The sequence below is a fragment of the Limulus polyphemus genome, unplaced genomic scaffold, assembly GCF_000517525.1.
Source record: "Limulus polyphemus unplaced genomic scaffold, Limulus_polyphemus-2.1.2 Scaffold563, whole genome shotgun sequence".
NCBI classification, from domain to species: domain Eukaryota; kingdom Metazoa; phylum Arthropoda; class Merostomata; order Xiphosura; family Limulidae; genus Limulus; species Limulus polyphemus.
Genome location: NW_013666173.1, coordinates 64,531 through 87,815, shown reverse-complemented (window position 1 = coordinate 87,815; position 23,285 = coordinate 64,531). Strand labels below are relative to the sequence as shown.

The following is a 23,285-nucleotide window of genomic DNA, read 5'->3' as shown; positions in this document are numbered from 1 at the left end:
ATATCAAAACAAAACATTTATTAAATGAAATAGTCACCATTCTTATCGATGATGCTTTTCCAGTTTGCAATCAGGTTTTTAAAGCTCTGATTAAAGAAATCAATTGGCTTTGAAGAAAAAAATATGTCGATGTCCTCTTTAACACCTTTCACATTTGCATACGTTTTCCCATTAAGATGGTGTTGCAGCGAACGAAAAAGATGGTAATCTGATGGTGCAATATCTGGTGAATATGGTTGGTGGGGGAGAACTTCTCAACCCAACTCCATAATATTATGTTGCGTCAAACGTGCTACAAGTTGATGTGCATTGTCACGGAGAAGAATAACACCTTTCCGATTGACGAGTGAAGGGAGTTTCTGATGAAGGGCTTGATTTATCCGTTACAGTTGCTGACGATAGATCTTTGCATTGACAGTTCGCTGTGGATTGATGAGTTCGAAATGAATAACTCCTTTGATGTCCCACCAAATGCAAAGCATCACTTTCTTCGGATAGAGTCCAGGTTTTGGGGTCGGAAGTGGTTTTTTGTCTGGGACTGAGCCATTATTTTTGGTGTTTAATATTCGCATAGAAAATCCATTTTTCATCACCGGTAACAATTCTGTCCACAAATGGTTCACACGCATTGCGCGCCAGAAGAGACATTCACACGTTGGAAACGATGATTATCGGTTAGTTCGTGAGGCACCCAAACACCTTTTTTAGAGAATTATCCCATATTCCTTAGTTGTTTACGTATTGTTTCATGAGACACATGCAATTTCAGGGCCATTTCACGAGTGAGTTGCCTTGGGTTAGACTCAACAAGCGTCTTCAGAATATCACTATCAATGCCAACATGTCGTCCCCTGCCATCACACTTTTTAAGGCTAAAGTCACCTGAACGAAATTTGCTGAACCATTGTTGACACTTACGAACGTTCAAAACATTTCCATAAACTTTATTGGTATTCTTTGTGGCTACAGGGGCGTTGTTTCCCATCTTGAATTAAAACAGCATTATATGCCGAATGTGTGTCTCGTCGTGTGTCATCACTATAAGGGAATAGAGTATACTAAACTTTACACACTATATAGGCGGTTCGTTTAACTATTATGGGTGATGTACGTTTTTTGGGGTGGTGGTGAATGAAAGTGTTCCAAAACGCGGCATTAATTTCTCGACGACCTAATACTTCGCGATGGACCAATACGTTATGGCTTTGATGACTTATATAGGCGCTTCCCCATATTAAATCAACCTATCACTACCCTGTCTTTACACATCCGCATACACAACACCGGTACTTCCCATGTTGAAACAGCCTGTCACTCTCCTATCATTAAACATCTGTATACACTGATACCAGCACATTTCAAATCTTAAAGCCAGCCCATATCATTCGTTTTTCTTTTATTATTTATTTAGTAGTTTTAGTTTAACTTGGAGGATGGTAAAGCCGAGATGGGCCAATAGATCTCTTATCCCGAAACATTATGTTATGTTAAAACAACCTGTCACTATCCTTTCTTTACACATCAACATACACAGAAAACGTCATTTTTCATGTCAAAACAACCTGTCACTATCCTGTCTTTACGCATCAGCATACACAGACAACGTTACTCTTCATGTTGAAACAGCCTGTCTTTTTGTTTCGTTTTCGTAAACTGTTTCCACTCTTGATGATGCCACACATTATAGGCTAACATTTATCGACCACAACGATTCTATCATTTTGTAATAATTATTTGAAATTGGAGGTTGGAATTATAGAAATATAGAAATTTGTACTGATTTGATTGCCTATATACAACTGGTGCAATTCATAATATTATAACTATTTAGTTATATGTGTCTTTATATATAAAGAGCGCTCTGAAGCTAATTGTTGATAACATATTTAATCACAAAAGAGAATAATAATATTCCAACTTGGCTCAAAATTACACTTCGAGAAAACCCGCCATACGTTAGTAGAATAATGAATAAAAATAAATATTCCTAGCACTCTTCGAATTCCACGTCTCCTACCGATTGCTTCAGAGCAACATTTCGCCTTAAACTAACTGCCAGTCATATTAATAAAAAATTTGTTAAAATCCCAAAGAAAATATAGTGTGATCGACATAAGTATAATTTAATAATAAAAAAGCTACATCTGACGGTGCTACAAGTTGACATTGTACTTCTCCATCGCCACTTCGCCCCGGTGACTCAAAGGTAAGTCTGAGGGTTTTTAACGCTAAAAACCTGGTTTCGATACTCCCGGTGGGCGGAGTACAAATAGCCCAATGTTTAGCTTTGTGCTTAACAACAAAACAAACAAACTTATCCATCATTAGCTGACCTGCACCGCTGTTCGAGTCATTGTTCTACTAATGCAATTTTTTTCAGAACGAAAGTTTGTACAATATGTTGGAGTTCTTGCTTACATTGTTCTGCCTGTATTGTGTGTTGGAGACCTTATCCTAGTAAGAGATAACTTGTAGATTCTCTACATTTGTTAGAATATGTTTCTTTGTGTGTTCGCTTTTGTTGTCGATGTGAGAATATCTCCAATAGAGAGAGTAGCTCGTATATTCGTCTGTGGACTGTTGTGGTGTGTATAGGATCCTCAGCGTAGTTGTCGCTGTTATATCAGTATATGAGCTTTCACAGATAGTTTGTATACTGTGAGGCTGATGTGTTGTATATAAGGTCTTTCACTTGTTAGCATACATTGTAAGTGCGTGGTTGTAAAGATTTTCTTGTTACATGAAGATAAGAATTTCTACATGAACGAGGTACCTCGTGTAATTCTATGGTTGTTTATATTTCAGGTGCTTCATTCTGCCAACAATAACAATAGAAATATTCAAAACTCAGTACTCTCTCCTGGGAACTGAATACTAACTTCATCTCAAGAGTAGCATCTGCGATTTCTCGTGTTTAGACGTGTTTCATACCTAATAATACTTACAAAAAGTTTAACCTTTTTTGGAGAATGTCACGTTGTACACGTAGCAGAAACAAAATAACTTTTTCTGTAAATTGTGTAACTATTAATACTTATTCATTGTTGTTTGTTTGAATTTATGTACCGTTAAAATGTATTTTTAAAGACGGTGGCTTTATATTTTGTAACAGTTGAAATACAGTATTTGTTGAAGGTAACTTTAAACATTAACATTAATTCTTTGTCATAGAAGATGTATAATCATTAACATTTACGTTTTATCGACAACAACTTGAAACTGTGTAACCGTAATCATTATTGTTCTTCGACGATCACTTAAATCTATGTAACCGTTAGCATTTATTTTTTGTCGAAGAGAAGTTGAAAGTTGGTAGTCATTAACATTTATGTAACCGATAACATTCATCATTTATCTTCGAAACTCTAATCACTAACATTTAGTGTTTGGTAATACTTATGAGCCTGTCGACGGTAACTTGAAACTTTTTAACCGGTAATGGTTATTGCCCGGCGTTGAAATTGTGGGACTGTTAACATTTATTTTTTGTCGACGTTGACTTGAAAATATGCAACCGTTAACATTTATCTTTTGTTCATGCCAGAGCGAAACTGTAATCACTTGTTTGTCAGCACTACCTTTAACTGTTAGCATTTATTGTCTATCAAAAATAACATGTTTGTTTTGGATTTACACGAATGATATCTCCGCTAGCCGTCTATAATTTAATTTGGCAGTGGGAAGGCAGGAACTCAACACCACCAACTCTTGGACTACTCTTTTACCAACAAATAGTGGGATTGACCGTTACATGATAACGCCCCCACGACTGAAAGGGCGAGGATATTCTGTGATAGGAAATCGAGCTCGCAACCCACAGATTATGCCATGCTTCTACAATAACGTATAGCTGTGTAGTTATTTTGTTGTTGTTGACATTAACTTGAAAATGTGTAATTACGAACATTTATTTTTTGTCGAAACTTTGTAACCGTAAAAATGCACTGTTTATCCACCGTGAATTTAAACTTTTTAATCGTTAATGTTTATTTTTTGCCGTCTGAAATGTTGTTCTGTCGAATTTTTAAATGCTATCTCTAAAGTAGACGTTCATTATTTTTATGTAGGTATGACTTGGTTATGACAAACTTATAATATGACACCCAAACAGAGGAGCTCCTGCGATGTCAAATATTTGAGCACTGTTTGTCAACAACAATAAGTCTTCAAAATACCACAATCTATTGAGAAATCTATACATAGAGAACGGAAGTGGGGAGAGGGGGGGGGTCCTGTGAACTTAGCATAGTTTTTTTCCTCTTTAATAAAGGGAGACTACAAATAAAATGAAAGAAAAAACATTAAATGTAAGCAGGGATGGTAAAAAAAGAAATATCCCTAGCACTGTTTGTATTCCATGTCTCCTATCAACCGCTTCAGTGTAACAATTCCTCTGAAACTAACTAACGTGGTAAAATCCTAAAGCAAATATAATGTGATCGATATAAGTATAATTCAATCCATTATATAAGTTACATTTGGTGGTGCTAAAATTTAACATTCTACTTCACCACAAACCCCCGACTGAAGGGGCGAGCATGATCAGTGACGGGATTCGAACCTGCGACCCGCAGATTTCGAGTCAAGTACTCTAACCACTAGGTCATGCCAGGCATCCGAAATAAGTGAAAAATTACCAAACCTGAGTAGAACCGGAATAATCGTATTATTGAAGTTGAACGTTTTATGACACGTACAATAAATACTTCTGAGATTAGTTAATGTTAATAATCCATGTAAGTTTCTATAAGTTTGAGAGCTTATAACGCTAAATTTCGGGCTCGATTCCTATAGTACTCTCCCGAGTAGTTTTCTACCTTGTGTGACAGTGAATTTTCTGTTGGAACTCTTCTTTCTCCGTTGTCTTCTATTTTCAGAGAACCTTTGAATATCATGTTTACTTCGCTTCGCCACATCATGGGGGGCACTTAAAATGTTGTTCAAAGAGATCTTATTACATGTTTTTCGTGATAGAATACATTTATTGTTAATGGAAATTAGATTTTTTGTTTAACTGACAAATTAATAAACAGACATACCTAAAGTTCGCAATAAGTATTTTTTTTCTTTTTCTTCTAGTTGGCCCGCTGTTGAGTACAGTAAACAGTTTATTACTTCTGTTGTGATGGGAAAAGACGTTGTGCCTCGTTTAGGACTTCATCAGTTAGAGTCTCTTCGCTCTGATCTCATTAACGCTATTAAACGAACTGAGGATCCCAAGGTTAGGTTTAGTCACTTATCAAGAAAAGACTAAGTATTCCTTTACTCACAATTTTGCATAAAACTTAAATTTAAAGAAATTTTCCGAATTTCTTGAATTAAAATATACAGTATTGCTGATATTTCGACTACTTTATTGCTTATAATATATATTTTACATTTGTAAAAGTCCATAGTTTCCACAGTTTAATCAAAAATTGTTTATTATAGTTAAATATTTCAGCTGCTATGGAACTGTTTTCTTGCTTTTCTTATGTGAAAATATCACTAACAAATATTTGTAATGTACCTTTCGTTTATATAAAAATAATTAAAGTATGACAGACGTACATGTACATGACGATAAACAAATAAAAAAACACAAGAATTACAATGTTGTTAAATTTTTGCCTTTTTCATAGTAGCTTCTATTATGTAACTTCTCTCAGAAGTAATATTGATGTTATTAAGATGCAAACTTTTTTAATATCCTTATGTCTTTTAATATCTTATATGTAGACTACATTACTTAATTATGTGATCTGTTCAGCGCCATTAATCCTCAGACTTGACAGTCATATTATCCATAAAATATAGTATGATATACAATCTTTTGTTTGCTTAACTAATTAACTAATCTTATTCTGAATGGTTACCTTTGACATTGTGCCAAGTCCACTATCTTATTGACAGACCATATCATAAGTTACACTGAGATACGATTGGTTTGTTGATTATTAAGCATCTTAGTGAAAAATCATGCCATTAAAGGCTACCTTTGTGATTTTATAACACTTTACTATTGGTGTTATTAGAAAAATTACCTTGTCTTTTATAACCACATTTTTCTAAACCAGTTGAATCTTTATTCTTTAATCGGTGATTTAGGCTTGTGTTCATGATGAGACAAAGATGAAAATGGGTGCCAACTGGCTAACACAGATAGCAGAATTTTACTGAATGAAAGTAAAGATCGTAATGAAACAAAATGGCGGAAATAAAAATCACCCGTTTAAAAACACCTTTAAAATGCCCGAATATTAACAATGACTATTTCACAGTATTGGCTGAACAAAGATAAAGATTGTTGTACTTATAAAGCCACCTAAATCGCTATATACGTATTTATGGAGTGAATCAAAATTCCACTATTTCTAAGTAAGTTTTGTTTGGAATTTCGTGGAAAGCTACACGAGGGCTATCTGCGCTAGCCGTCTCTAATTTAGCAATGAAAGACTAGGGGAAGGCAGCTAGACATCAACACCTACCTCCAACTCTTGGACTAATCTTTTACCAATTAATAGTGGGATTGACTGACACCTTATAACACCTCCGTGGCCGAAAGAGCAAGTAAGTTTAGTGTGATGCGGATTCAAACCTTCGACCCGCAGATTGTAAGTCGAGTGTCCTAACAATCAGGCTCATCTAAGTAAGCAAGCGTACACAAAAGATGACGAACCTTATCTCACTAATTCTTTTACAAAACTCTTCCTTCTGGGATTCCAATGATTCCTTTCTTGTACCTAAAACGATATTAGTATCTATATATAAAGCCAACGATGCACTACTTTGGGCATATAATTAGAATTGAGGTAGGATAGCAGAAATCTTGATGGGTAATAAAATCGAATCGGGAATATGCGCTCCCCAGGCTTGATATTGCTGGCGCACAAAAATATAGCTAATAAAATGAAAACAAACAAGTATAAAAAACATTCATTAATTTTCTAACGATAAGTAGGATCGATATATACGTAACTTAGCTAGCAGTAATAATACAAAAAGTTTAAATGCCACAAAAAGTAGTGAAACAAGAAAGACAAAACTACAAAAACTGAGTTACTTAGAATTTACAAATGTTTATCCCTACTTTGGCTCAAACTAATATAATTCCAGTGATTTGCCAACGTAGGGATATTTTTATTTTATTTTAAGTAACCCAGTTTTTGTAGTTTTGACTTTTTTGTTTCAATACTTTTTGTAGCATTAAAATCTTCTACATTACTATAGCTAGCTAGGTTATGCATATGTCAATCCCTACTTGTTTTTATGAAATTAAAAAAATGCATTATACTTGTTTTCTATATATTTCAATAGACAGTTTTTAAAAAAAACATTAAAATTCACAACAATTTGCTTTCTCTCACAGTGGAAAATAATAATGGGCGGAGTTATGTGCTGTTGCCCAGAAGACAATGGAGTAGATGCCATTGCTGTGGAGGATTTTGGTTTAAAGTCAGGGGCCCGTGACGTCACAACTCATCCTAGTGATTCTTCTATTGCTCTCACTGCACACCAACCAATGTATCCACCAGGACGTATCATCCATATCATTCGAAACCATCCCAGACGAAACGAGTAAGTTATATATTTTTTGTTATTCAAGAAAGGGCATTAATCATTGTTGTATGAAACAGGAACTGAATTATGTATTTTCATCCAATATACTAGATTTCCATATTCAAGCATGTGTACCTCAGTCTCTTTATGTTTTTAGTGGCTGACAAACTCGTAGACAATATAAGTGACATCATTCAGAATAATCACAGAGAATATTAAATGACACTATTAGTTCTTTACTACGCATTTAACTTGCTAAAGTGTGAAATACAGTTACAGCTTTATATGGTACAATTCTGTTGTTTTAATTATTAGAAAGGATGGCAAACCTTGAGTCCGTGTAATCAATATCTCATTTACAAGCATGACTAGCAGATTCAAATCCATATAGCTAGCTTTTCTAGCATGACATCTGAAATAGAATGGAAAGTTGATATACTGTTGTTTTTCATTCCCATTATTTCAGCAAACAGTTCTGATGCAGTGTTGTATCCATAATTCAAATCCATGCCCATTCATGTTTCGTATTTTGGACACAAGTGTTTAACTTTTGGTGTAGTACAGCAAAACGCTCAGTCACTCTATAAAGGAATTGCACGGCCTGGTAATTAGGGTGCTCGACTCACAACCTGCATATCGCAGGTTCGAATCCCCATCACCAAACATGCTCACCCTTTCAGCCGTGGTGGCGTTATAATGTGATGGTCAATCCCACTATTCATTGATAAAATAGTAGCCCAAGCGTTGACAGTGGTGGTGTTGACTAAATGCCTTCCCTCTAGTCTATCACTGCTAAATTAGCGCAAATAGCCCTCGAGTAGCTTTGCGCGAAGCTCAAACCACTCTATAAAACATTTCATCGTTACCACAGTGCATTGTTTGCATTATTCAGTTATTATAACAGACCAAAAGCATAAATGTTTCTATTAACAGTGATGCTCCAGTAATGAGTAATTACAACTGGCAACAAAGATTTCAGATATGGCCCCATTTTTTCATGGATAAGTGACATCAAACCTAATAGAACCTATGATGTATCCTCTCCAAATACTTCTAAGTGCCAAAATATCTAATTACTGAATAACTGTGAAGATAATGAAGTGTGTCTGGTTGATGTTATCTGGGTAGAACTAACTACAACAGTTCTTTGTAATCTCTTAATCATTTCTATGTCCTGTTCAGGAGAATTTTGTAAATATTAAGTAATGTCAATAGAATCTAATACATGAGTTGTAATAATTTACTAACTGCTCAGATTTTGTGGCTGTTTCACGATTAATACATTTGTGAAGGTCGAGTTCTCGAATGATTCAGAAGCCATCAAAACATTGTCAATCTACCCAGTGTTTCACGTACACCAAATGAAACCAGCGTGCTAACCACCTGAATTCACTTTATTTCTTTCTGGCTAGTGGAAATAGACTAAAAATGAGTGAAGAGGCAAACTCCACTTAATCTTTGGCTCTGTCCACCACAGTACGCATGTCTTTATATTTGTCTTAAAACTAAGTATGGGAACTTAGGGGATTACCTGCTGTAAAGTATTAGCCATCATGGACAATAGAATAGGTCACTACATTTTATGATAAAACCATTCATTACAGACCTGTTAGAATCCAGAAACAATAGTCTGCATAAGTTGCTCTGTTTGTCATGCATAACCTTTGTCTATGTGGTGGCATGACACTTTTGTTTGAATAGCTACCTCGTCCAGTAAACACATTGATGAATTCAACCAGTGATTTACTGGGTTTTTGTCAACTAATTGAGCCTAAATTGTCTACACAATCCTTGGGTAATGACCTGTAATACTCTGATATCCACATTTTCTATGATGCAGTTAAAGCAGCCCCTGACACATAAAACTGATTCCAGTTTCTTTAGTTTCATTCACTTTGATCCCTTACAGGTTACTTACATTAAAGTAACATTAACATACGGGAAAGTCAACAAAATAGTACAAATGTCTTGGTGTGCTAGAAGATGCACATTGAATCAGTATATTAAATCTGACTTCTAGATAATGACAAGTCAATCTGAACGAGGAGAGCATACCTAAGCCAATTAGTCTTTGTAATGCACCTGCCATTTTAAGAGTCTCGTGTAAGTTACATTGAGAGTACTGCAAAGCTAGGATGTCTTAACTATGTGGATGTCACTTTGGTGTTTTGCTAAACATTTCGATCTCCTGTTGATACGTGGAATTATCTGTCATATTGTGGATAGGGGGAGTGTTTATAGGTTCTTTGAAAATTAGTGGCCAAAAACTGGATTCAATCAGTGAGGAAACAAGAAACTGTAGCTTCCTATGTTTTATGATGCACTATTGACTTTTTATACTAACATTTCTAAGATAACATCATCATTGTCTACTCCGTTTAAGGAAGAAAATATTATCGTATTTGCATTTTAGAAGCATTGGAAGTCATTATGGTGTTTCTTACACTCGTCGTGACATGCATAAACACCTTTTCTGACTGCATTTGCATTGATACATTGAGGTACATTGCGACAGTGGGATTAATGTGGAAATTTCCCTAGGTCCAAACGCCCCAAAGCAGACTTGGAAGAAAGTAGGGGAAATTGATTGAGAGAAGGGTCACTTGCTAATCCTTCCTCAGGATCTATGAAAGCTCTTGGTGACCCTGAATATGGTGCAAACGCTATAGTATGTATTCGGCCTATAGTCAAAATACGTCATGTCTTAGAAAACTTCGGAAAAGCCTTTTAATTTCTCCCTTACAGAAAATGTCCCTAGATATAACTGGCTTTATTCAAGAGGCTGATAAGTGTATCAGTATGTGCTAGACGTTATTGATTATTTCATCAAGTGGACTGAAACTTATTCATTGGTTCATACATAGTACAGTTCATAATTGATGTGTTTGTGTTGACCAGTAGAGAGTAAGATTCAGAACACCTGAAGAAATCTTCATGGATTAAGGAACCAGTTTCAACGTGAAGCTGCTCATGGAGTTGTGCAGAATTTTGAGTGTGGTGAAAACGTGCACTTAACCATATTGATGATATGATAGAATGAGTTATTCATACTGTAAAGTGTGTGTTGCAAAGTTATGAATCATAAACAAACTGATTAAGATAATCAACTTCTATATTATGATGATAACATTCAAATAATTAAATCCAAGTTTACTGATGTTTGAATGAGACATAAAGCTACTAGTGGATATGATGTTTGACCCACTTCCCAGTGTAGATTGCTACAGTATCCACGAGAATATATGAAATGTCTATGGTCAGCATTGACTGGTGTGTATGCGTTTGCATGTCAACATATGGGTAAAGCTGTCATACAATAGAAAAAAATGTTGCAACAAAACAATGAAGGACTATGAGTTGAATTCCTTAGGGTTGGTATGGCATGGTATGCGTGTTTAATAGGAAAGCAACTCAGTTATGGATGGACTGGTCATTTTCTCTTTCTGAGACAGTTCAGTACATAAACTATGAGATATAGTAATCACAAGGTATACAAAAGTATGTCGAGCATCTCGGTATTGTTTAACCCAGTAATCAGAAGTGGAGGAGATTGATAGATCAGAGAATAGCAAAAACACTGCTTTGTAGTCTTAACTCAATAGATGAGGAGGTGATGCTAAGAGTAGATATCTAACTGTCTGTGAGTTGTGAGATGAGGAAACACCACTGTACATTGGTTAGTCAAGATGCTGAATTTTACCTCATAATCATCATAGATGGAATTACCTGCTTTACCAGCAGTTAGAATGGTTGATTGGTTACTAAATCAGTGATTGAAAAGATGTGTATTTCCTTGATGTCCAGCTTATGAATGAGTGGCTCACAGGATATCTATGTGAAATCACCTGATAATTGCTCGATTATAATACAGTCAAGTCAATTGGGTGGTTAACTGATTATCAACTTAAAGTGTATTGCAAGATCCTTACTTTCTAATCTAGTAAGCAATGTCGGACATTCGCGTGATCTCTCAATCTTTATAGTCAGAAGTAGCTTCATTTCTGTGGACAAATAACGTTATTGGCTTAATGCACTGACAGAATGGTTATATAGTAAACCGCCTGAGAAAGATTTGTGCACGCAAATGCGATTTTATGTTGTGTCTATACCAAAGGCCATACCTCTATCTATGTAGAATCTATGTATGATTTTCAGATACACAGTAAATGGGGTTGTGCTTCAAAGCAACGAAGAGATACCTCACATCTGAAAAACTTTAGTGGAAAAATCCTAGATTTATATTTTTTACTTAAGTTATGAATATTTGTTTCTTTGTTTTAGAGCAAAGCTACAGTGGGCTATCTGTAGTGGACAACACGAATGTTATTCTGGGTTGTGTGTATTCTAGCAGAAAAGTTTAGCTAGACTCTGCATGTAAACACATATTTCATTATGCTAATGAAGAAAGAATTTGTTTAATCGGCTAACAGATGATGACATGATGATGTGTAACAGCTATTGTGACAAAGCCAGATAAACCTATCTGGGTCTTCTGACAGTGAGCCGTATACTGCAGATACATACAATAACGTAATATTATATATGATGCGCATACTTGTATAAATGTGTGTGTAGATGTAGATATGTGTTAACATATTATGAGCCATGTATAAATTCTCTCATCATATTTTGCATTACATACCTCTATAAGAATACACAGGAAGCATTACTATTAGGCAATAAAGAAACAATTTGGCAAAATATTGAGATATTAATATATGAAGTAAAACTGTGAATACTAACTTATACCACATCAAAGGAAAATGTGCTTTGTGTCTGATATTTTCACTAGTGTTGGTGAAACAATGTATATTTTTTTTTAATTGAAACTTTTAGAAGTTTACAGATTTTTCTCTTGTGAAATAAGAACATACTGTTACTTCGTACTTTCATTAATTATACTGAAAAATATGTTCTACTTGGCATGATTTAAATATTGAGGTGAAGAAAGTGAAACTGCCAAATATAGTTTCTATGTCAGGCCAAGGGAAAGTGTGATGTACCCAACGTTTCTCTGGGTTTTATCTGATATGTTTAATTGCTTAAATTCAAATATTTTACAAGCTGACAGTTTTGCTGAATATTTTCTTAATATTTGTCTTCTGTACAGGTTTCAGTTTGAATGAATTTTAGTGTGGACTGTTTTGTAGCATCGCTATATTTTTCAAATTGTTTTAAGTTTGTTTTCGAAAACAAGGTATGATACTTGAGCTCTCAGATTAGGGGATGATGTTCAGTGCTTGCGAAGATGCCAGCTTTCAGGAATTGTCTTTGCTTATCAACAGCCCAACAAGACACAGAACAGTATGGTGTTTGAGTGCGGGTCCCATATGAGACATGTTGGATTAAAATATTCACAGTTCCTTAGATGACACTTCCTTAGGAACATTAGCTGTATATACGTGTCTTTCGAAATAGTGTTTTGTCACTGACATTGTTTTAGCACACAAGATCTAATTTTTTCTTAGACAATAATTTTCAACTTTATGTCACTTATCTGTCAGACGCTGTTTGCAATCCATAAAACCATATAGGAACTAGAGTGGTACTTAATAGAGCGCATACCTCCGCCACACAGTGTGATTCATCCCTCAAAATATATGAAAATGTGTCCGTGTGTTCGTCGTTATAAACGGACATGGACCAAAAATGGACATAATATTCTACATATGTCCACCAAGTTTAATAAAAATCCGATTATTTTTGACTGCCTTATAGAGCAAAAATAGTGTGAAAAATCGCCCCCATGTTAACAGATAGGTATTTTTTTTTGGATTTTCGTGACCTTGCTCTGACCTTGACCTTTCAAAAGATAATCACTTCTAAGTTGGGTCATAGTCCAAATGTATACCAACTTTCGTTCAAATCCATTCAACCGTTTCGATAAATATTGCTGACAAACATACAAACAAAGACATACACTCAGGGGTGAATACATAACCTCCGTCCACCTTCAGTGGAAGAGGTAACAACTGTTTTTCTCGGATGGAGAATTAAGTGTCCTCCTGGATAGCTCCAAAACTCCAGGAGAAACTCTAGACCTCGTGAACACCTGTGCTTATACCACCTATCTTCCACCCACTGAATCTTCAAAATCCAAATCCCAACCCCAAGTGTACTAGCTGCCTAGCCGGCACTGTTCATAGTACAGAATCTGCCCTAACCACCCCACTCCCAACGAATTAGAACAGCATAAGTAGCTATAGCACTTCATGAAATGTTCTATTGGAGGGTCGCTGGAATGATATATGCATATATCTTTGGCAGAATCACGAAACCCTTAAACTACAAAAACAACATTTGCAAAACACGGAACATCTCTTTCATATTTTTACTCATATCTCTTTTAACTATTTGACATGAATTATATTGCAAAACTAAAGGTATTACTAAAAGTTTTTACCGAATATTTTGCTGTAGAGGTGTTTCTTGAAACTGTCTTGTATGAAACAATATTTGGTGCTTCGTATCCAATGTTGAAATTTAATCTTATAACTTTAGAGTGTAAAAAGAAAGAAAGAAAGAAATATATATATATGTGTGTGTGTGTTAACAGTGTTTGTTGTGTAGCTATAAAGAGTCTCCACTTTAATCTAAAAGCATGTAATGCACCACAAAAGAAAAGATTCTATTGAACTTGCTATGGAGTTAAAAGTGTACCAAATAAACCTACAGTGTAAACCATAAGAGTGTTGCTGATATTTTGTTCTAAAGGTGTTTTTCTTTCTGCTTTTCTCATGACGTTAAGAGCATAAAATTAAAATTATTTAATCAATGATAATTATTACAGATAATTCAAAAGGATATTTTTGTGATATGTTTTCTATGCAAGTTAAACGTATTTATCATACAAAATGTAGAACGAAGTGGTAAAATCAGAGTGATTTTCCATTTTGAAAATGTGTATACACTTCATCTTTTAATATTTGACTTGAATGTACAATTCACATGAATTAATGCTATGTTATTACATTTTTATACATAATTCACAAGGCTCAGTGTTAAAGGGTTTTTTTAACATGCAGTTTTATTATAAAAGGTTTTATCTTCATGTATAATGCGTGTTCTCTATATCAAAGGGTCTTACTACCTCCGCCACCGAAGGTTACGTTTTCGCCCCTGTGTGCGTGTGTGTCTGTCAGCAAGAGTTCTAGACAACGGCTGAATGGATTAGTTTTTCAAAGGTCAAGGTCACACCAGTGTCACGAAAATCCAAAACATCCCTATCTGGGACCGACTTTTCACACTATTTTTCTCTATAACTCAGTCAAAAATGATTCGATTTTAATTAAATTTGGTGGACATATATATAATATTATTCCTCATTATCCTGTCAAAAATGGTCCATGTCCGTTCAAAAATATGGACACATGGACTCATTTTCGTATTTTTTGAGGGCCGAATAAGATCAACGTTGCGTGGCTGAATTATGTGCTCTACTGAGTGTTTTGTTGTTGTTTTTTATTTTTAAAGGATATCGCTTATCTGGTTTCTTTAGTTTGTTATGAATTTCGCGCAAAGCTACACGAGGTTTATCTGCGCTAGCCGTTCCTAATTTAGCAGTGTAAAAAGGCAGCTAGTCATCACCACCCACCGCCAACTCTTGGGCTACTCTTTTACCAACGAATACTGGGATTGACTGTCATTATAATGCACCCACGGCTGTAAGAGCGAGCATGTTTGGTGTGACGGGGATTCGAACCCGCAGATTGCGAGTCGAGCGCCCTAATCACTTATCTGTCCTCTATAAGTGCTATGTTTGTTTGGCGCAATGACACATACTACAGATACAGACACATGGTTGGTTTGCAGTTCTCTTATTCACTCTTTGTATTGGCTTTAAAGTTAAGGCTAGGGACAGTAGAAAAAAAATAAGAGGGCATTAAGTATTTGAAGAAAACAACAACACGTGTTTCTTTCTCATTTTTTATATTAGAGAACTAGACATTTATTATTTAGCCAAAGTTACTAAAAAATATTCGCGTTTATGCACGTTAACAAACGTTTGTTCACGTAGAGGAAACAAATAACCAGTCCCGAACTGAGTTGACCTTATTCTTGTGTTGATCACACATTATCCATAGTCATTTCCCTTGGTGTTTCTACGTTTTTATGTGGCTGGTGCTGCAGAAGAATTCTAATATTCTTGTCCATTACTAATGGACTTTTATAGCCTCATCTTCTATAGGTGCGTAAATACTGAGAGCTCCGTTTTTCCTTTCTTAATGCGTTCTGGGAAAATTATACTGTATATTTATCGGGAGAGAGTATCTCCTTTGAAGGTCAGAAAGTTGATGTTTTCAATATTTAGTATCCCGATGGAATGCAATTGCCTTTGTTCTGGTGCACGCGTCTTATCTGAATCGATCTCGTGTTTTTGCTTTGTCAGATAAATAACGCATGGGCAGAGCTAGATATAAGGTTTTTAAATAATTTTTAAATTACAAATTTATTCTTTTTACAAAGTTTAAATTCATGTAACCTGTATAAGTAACGTTTAAAAAAGCGGAGGTTTATTCCAGTCTATGTGATTTCAAATACATATAACTAAAGTTAAGTCAAATTCATGAAAACTCTGCCAACGTTTGTTATCTAAGCTATAATTGTTGTGGCCTGCATAGTTTACCTGTTTACTAAACTCATAACACGTTATTACAGTTATATACGTCCTCTTACTAGAAACTATTTAGAATATCAAAGTAAAATGGCACTGCAAACACAAACACTCTCAAACAATATTGCAAATTAAAAATCATCAATTTTCTCAATAATTCAAGCTCAAATCATCAAATTTACTTCCATGACTACATTTTTTGAGGAAATTAAAACAATTTAAATAATTTCAGTTAACTTCATAAAATCCACATAGCAGTTGTTTTTGTACAAGATAAATAAATCACGAGAGTATACTTCATACATGTATGCATGCCTTACAGGAAGATAGATCTTATTACAAAGATTGCGATTGTCGAAAGTAGAGTTCTTTATATAAACATAGGCTTTTTCTAATTTACCGGGGATTAAGCAGTGAAACTAGATTGTTATACAAAATTTAACATACATATCTTTAATTTCTTTCAGACCAAATACCCACCATCTAAGTTATATTTGACACTTATTTACAACATATTTAGGGTTGATAAAATGTTATATTCAACTTATAAATAAACCAGTATTAAACTAAATAGGCTCACTGTGTTGTTTTGGATTCCCCTAAAACGAGCTAGTGCCAAGAATTCATGACTAGAGAGGGTTCAATATGGTACATTAAAACGGTTTTGGATATGCAAATCAGCAAGTCACGTGACAGCCACATCCGATATAAAGTTGTGGTGGAACGTTATATATCAGTACTACATTGTTTGGCGTGTCGTACGTAAGTAGAGCGATGACACCGAAAATTGATCACTTTTCGAAAGGGTATGTAACAGCAAAATATCCATACACTTAGGGCATAAAGATGTGTTTAAATAGGGAGCTTATAATTATTTTAAATGGCATTGGAAAAACAAAGAGTTATGGATCAACTTGGGAAACTAGAAGTATTTAGAAAGATAACTACAAAATGTCGTACCTCAGCAGTGGTGAACAAATTACGGCATCACTTAACAGGCAATCCACGAACGCAAACGTTAGCATCGAAAGCTATCCACGTGCCCTAGCCAACAATACTCAACATAATCAAGAAGATCTCCGTTTGGGAGAGCGATACAAGCCATGTGTACATAAGTTGCTTCCATACATGTCTGTTCAACGTCACGTACCTCAATTAGTTGGAGAATATAACGGGTATTCATGTTATTCCATTCGAAAACATACCTGTCAAATCTCCGGATGCAGTCCTTATGGATTTCTGTGCGATCGTGCTCTTGAAAGAGCGCTGGGAAACTGTCGTCTTCGTAGGACTATTGTAAAGAGCATGGTCGTCAGATATAATATCACCGAACGTGGCAACATGGATTGTAACGACGGCCCCCATTGGCACAGGAGTATGTCTGTGGACTTAGAACGTTAGAAACCGGGTGTCAATACCCGTGGTGGGCACAGCACAGACAGCCCATTATGTAGCTTTATGCTTAACTTCAAACAAACTGTAACGACGTTATGGTTGAGTTCAAGATATTGTTTTCATTGTCAACCTGGTATCAGATATGGTGACTCTTGGAATTAACGTTAATTGTGTGGTACAAAAGGAGATTTTTCGAACTCCACCTGCTGATGACCTATATATATATTAATATTACTTTTTTTTTTTAGCAGGAAGTTGTTCAAGAAGCAGAATCCAGTGTTTCAAGCTATTTGGGCGGATAACACCGACTTTGATGAGGTTTTGATATCACCAGTAATGGTACAAGATCACATGCCTGATAAAGTTATGGAGGCTCTAGAAAAGGTACATATTATATTGTTAAGTGTTCCTAAAGTTTTCCAGAACACGACATGTTTGCTTTAGAACAGTAAAAGCTCCAAGAATATAAGGAACCTTGAAAACATAACAACTTCATATAAACAAATATATCAAAGAGATTCTCCGAGCTAGTGGCACTGTTGATTAGTCAAATGAATTTGCGTATCATAAAGACGATTGACCTTCTAATCAAACAAATGTTTAAAGAATCTTTAACTGAATCAAGTTTTATCAACTCGTTAAGTCACGTGAAGTATTGTTAATTATGGAAGGATTGCAATCAATATTTGTGAAACGTTTAATTTTGAGCCAAATCTGTTTAAAACTATTTTTTTCCGTAAGACCCATGACCATTCTCATTTTAATCAATAACTTTTTATATTATTTCCTGTTCTTTATATATTATTCCTCGTTTCGGATTAGAAGTGAAATGAACATGAAATTATTCAATGCATTTCATTAGATCAAGGTAAGGTTCACTAAGTACTTTTCGTTGCTTTGAATGTTTTGATTGACTGTTCCAATAAATTTACTAAATATTGACTTCCGAGTTTTCAGCATTACAGAGTTGGGAAACGATTTAAAAAATATTTTTATTTCTATTCCTTGATTTCCAAGATGATATGAAATGCATTCTATGATAATTATTAATGAATATATTCAAAAGAAAACCAACATAAATGAGATGTAAACCAAGCAAACTTCAAAGTTTAAAACTATTGTACATCTTTTCATGAAGATATTATGAAAGCCATTATGATTATTTAATTTTTTTGTTCAATAAATATCTTCACAACACTTCTAATGTAAATACTGCTACTCTTAAAAGAAAATGTAATATTTTCAATGTAAAAATCTTTAAAAAAATATTGATTTTATTTCTTTTAAATATTTATGTCACTTCTGCACGAAGAAAACAAATTCACATTCATTGTAAGTTGACTATAAATTATGAATAGAGAAAGCTAACTTAATTCATAAAGAAGATAGTGTCCGTTAATAGAGTTAATAACAGATTTACCTGACCTTAAGTTTTGAATATCCAATAAAGGTAAACTTTATATTTGCTAAGAAAATAATTATAATAAAACTAATCCTTACTTTAATGTGGCAAGCTATATCAGATACGTCTAGACAAAAAACACAACTTCTAGAATGTCGACGTAGTTATTAAAAGAGCCTGTATTTGATAACGTTATCCATAATTTATTTACCTGAACGATAACAAGATAACTTTTCTTTGAAAATTCCGAAATATAGCAACAATTTTCTTTCTGTCACTCAGACTCAGAGGTAGGTAAGGGAGAGGGGCAGAGGGCAAACGCAGTATGAAAAATTAAGTTCAGTAAAAACAGATATGTGAAAAATAGACAAGAAAAAGAAATAAAGAAGGCTTAAAAAATCCACGATATACATTTTTATTTTTTGATTTTCATTCCGCTTTTGATATAATTCCAAAATGATTTCAACAAGATGGTTGATTTTCAGCCTGTCATAATTGTTTTTAAGTGAGCTTTTGATACAATATATTAATTTATCTAAATAATAAACACACTTAACCAACCAATTCAGTAGTATTTTTTACTTTTAATCTCAAATTCGATTGATGTTTACTTATTTGATACGTTTCTTTCTAATTAAGGTTAATAGTTTCCTGTTAAAAGATAACTCTAGGCTTGTGGTAATGTACTGAAAAATACTAAATGTTTAAATAAATGGCTGTCCTATTATTTTCAGAGTTGGTTTTTCATTTGGTTGTTCTGATAAGGTGTGACAGTAGGTGTTTTTGTATTTAACCGAATATCTAAATATTCCTTTTCTACTAAATGTTGGCAAAGAGCTACGATGCACAGTTTTTGCCTGTCGTATTTATTACTTTTCATAAAGCTCTGTGACATTTGTACCAATTATTTATATTGACCTCCTGTTTTTGTTTTTGTTTTCCTGAAGCTCCTGGTTAACACAGGACCTCCTAAACCACAGCGAACACTGACTGAGCTAGAACGAAGACAGCTTCTTACTCCCAGTGCGGATACGTTGGACACCGTAGCCGACCGTACTCCACCGCATCGTCTAGTGTTAGAAACAAGTTTCACAGACCTGAATCCAGAAAGCCTCACAGGAGCAGAAGAAGCTCCGACTGGACTAAGATGGGAATATAGTAGCGCCATTGCAGCCACTATGGAGAGTGGATACAACATGAGGCAGCTAAAGTCCTCACCTAGCGGTGTTCAACCAGGGAGCAATTTGGACGGGCACTTGAAAGTGGATCTTCTTCACGATGATTGGTTAGGCTTAGCGCCGCTTGCCTCTCCTGAAACGCTCTCTGATGTGTCCAGCATTTCGTCCAAAGGAAGCAGCCAACGTTTGAACAATGGTAACCACTTACAAAGATTGTCATGGGGTGGCATCAATCCACTGGAACCAATAGCTCAGTCCCCCGCTGTGCAGCGTCCCTTGCCAGACTCGTTAGGAGTGTATTACGTTCAGCCCCACGGACCAGACCATCAGTATTATGGTGTACTATACAGTGCTGATGAAACTAGTGGCAATGGTAATGTAGTCAGGGATACATCCACATCAAATTTGCTGGATAACAGCTACGGACAAGGGAATACTACACCATTGGGGCAGAAAGTAGTCACAGAGGTGACGGTGGAGATGCAACCTTTTTCACAATATCATCCCAACAACAGTGAAATTTCAAAAGAACATACTTTACATTTAAATCTTGAACCTACTTCTCAGGGAATCAAAGATAATATTACACAAAGTAGTAATTGTGCGCAAAACAATGGAGGTGAAAAGAATATAGATCGACAAAGCAAACGTGTGACCTTTGAACTCTGTAGTAGCCAAGACAGTCAAGACAGCACTAATGGAATGAATAACGATGAAGATTCCTTTGTGCCAAGTTACCCCGAATACAGTACACAGCAAGAGTATGGTAATCATGAATATATGTATCCCCGCTTTAGTTGTCCTGGCCACACCCCACTGCATTCTCCTACCCTTGAATACTCCATGTCAGATGCGTTTCTCACAAAAATGATTGAGAAAGAGACTATTCATCGGTCTTTCGAAGAAGCAGACATCTATCATCTAGAAGACACTGCTAACGTGTTTGAAGTTTCAACTCTTCCGGTCAAAGTCTTCCATAACCAACCTAGTTTCAGGCTGCAACCAACGAAGGAAGAGAACGAATCTCGTTTGCTTGAAACTCAGTCTCCCTCCAAGGTGTACAGGAAGCCGCCTACAGAAAGTAGCTTATGATTCTAGCAGTATCAGTAAAGTTCATAAAAACGAGATGACAAGGTGTTCCGACATTTACTAATATTCGTGATTAGCTAAAAGACAATAGCGAAGGGATTTTGATCCGATAGTTTAAACTGATTTTATTGAGTTTTTTACCCCTTTACACCTTCAAAACAAGATACAGGTGAAATAACTAAATTATCGTATTAGAGTAACACCTCAACAGACGATGTCAATCTGTTTTTGTTTTTTCGTTATACATCTCATATTTCAATATGTGTTATCTAAACACGACAACTAGCACCCTAAGATTGTATACTTAACCATGATGAAAACTTTTATTCTTCTTCGGCGAAATATCAAAACTATCTTTATCCTTTTTATGTAGCTTATAAAACGAGTATAACAATCTGAATCATGTTTCTTCTCCTTAACTGCACCATTAAAATTGTTGGTCAAAAGTTGAGTTCCAGGATCGGCCTGTGGTAGAAATTGTAGGGGTTGGATAAAAATGTTATATATGAAAAATAGGCAGTCAGTGTGTATTCGATGAAAGAATTTGTTGTCCCAAGGAGTAAGAGTTACTTTTGTGAGAGATTTTCACTGAAAAACAAAATAAATAAATAATGCGAGATAATCTTGATGTCGCTTTTATCTTCTAGAATTAATTGATAGTTACCATCGTTTTGAGCTGAAACTCCACTTTCTAGTGTCGTGATGTTTTGTATAAAGCAAAATAGTTTGCTTTCTGCTGCACCAGGCTATTTCGATATTGAAAGTATAATAACACAAAAACTTTCTATTTCATATCTCTTTTCGGTGATGTAAAAGTACTTTTTTTTTGCGAAAAATAAGAAAATATTATAAATAATATAAATTGTTTTTTCGCAAGCCTCTACACTTTTCGTTGGGAAATTACATTGTACTGACTTAAAAAAATTTATATGAAACATAGCCTAAATTAACTTGTACCATGTGTTAAGTGTATTAAACAATAAATAAAATATGGCTTCCATATCTAAAATTAAGTTAAACCTTTGGCAGTAGCGTAGAATTTGCCTTAACAATAAGTTTTAAGATTGACCTTTAAAAAGCAGTGACAGTGTATTTAAGTTACTTCATCTGTATTTTAGGACAAAGATCAAGAAAATATTTAACCATTAATCTCATTCTTTAGTAATTGTTTTGTTCGGAATAGACTTAACGGTTTGTAAGAAGAATGTTTTTGTTCTTTTATATTGTACCTTTCTCGTACACAAACCTATTAATGCATGTTCATAAATTCCAGTCTTACAATCTGAAATATTTTATAAATTAAAACATCGTTTTACGTCTTAAAGATTAAGAAGGATTGTATATTTGTATGCTCGAATTTAATTACTTTAAGCTTGTCTCGTTTAATGCAAAGATTATATGTTGTTATGTTTTACAGGACATCAAAAATATTACTCCATTGCTTTTCTCAGCAATCTTTTATAAAAAATTAAATAAAATGCGGATAAGTGAAAACTGCTGATTATTTGTAATGGCAGAAGGTTGAATATAAGTATGATATAAATGATCTGTATTGTATGTATGTATGTATTGGAGCTTTTAGCGGAAATTAATGTTTTAGTTAATTAATAATACCACTGAAGCAAAATGGAAAAAAAATGATTAAAACAACATAAATCATTAAAAATTAGGATACATTTTAACAAATACGCAGAACACTTCTAAAACACCCCCCTTTAGTGGCTTAGCGATAAGTGTGGAAGCTTATAACGGTAAAAACAGGGCTTCGATACCCGTGGTGGGTACAACACAGGTAGCGAATTGTGTAGCTTTATGTTTAAAAACAAGCAAACAAACAAAAACTTCTAAATATGTATTTTCTTACGGCTGTACAAAGTTATATTACATTTAACTTAGTTTGCTGCTTTACGGATAGTTAGTTCATTACACTAGTTAATCCTGAAACGACTCAATTTGACTAACCTGAAGACTAAACAGACATTACGTTGAATTTCGTAATTGGTGGTTAGTGTCGAAATTATAAAACTTTATTAGTTACGTGTGACGTGTCACAGTGGATTATTTCCTG

The 23,285-nt window shown here is 34.8% G+C and overlaps 1 protein-coding gene across 2 annotated transcripts in view; it reads left to right on the top strand.

Annotated features, from left to right (window-relative positions):
• The window catches only part of LOC106459122 (sn1-specific diacylglycerol lipase alpha-like), a 31,399-nt gene extending 8,388 nt beyond the window's left edge, over positions 1-23,011 (top strand). The window contains exons 3-6 of one of the 2 annotated variants that reach the window (XM_022385556.1): positions 5,080-5,221; positions 7,349-7,557; positions 17,800-17,932; positions 19,898-23,011. In XM_022385556.1, coding sequence (XP_022241264.1) covers positions 5,080-5,221; positions 7,349-7,557; positions 17,800-17,932; positions 19,898-21,220 — 1,807 coding nt within the window. In that variant the 3' untranslated portion in view covers positions 21,221-23,011. Of the gene's footprint in view, positions 1-5,079; positions 5,222-7,348; positions 7,558-17,796; positions 17,933-19,897 lie in introns of both variants that reach the window. The other variant, XM_022385555.1, reaches the window with a different exon arrangement.
• The last annotated feature ends 274 nt before the right edge of the window (positions 23,012-23,285 follow it).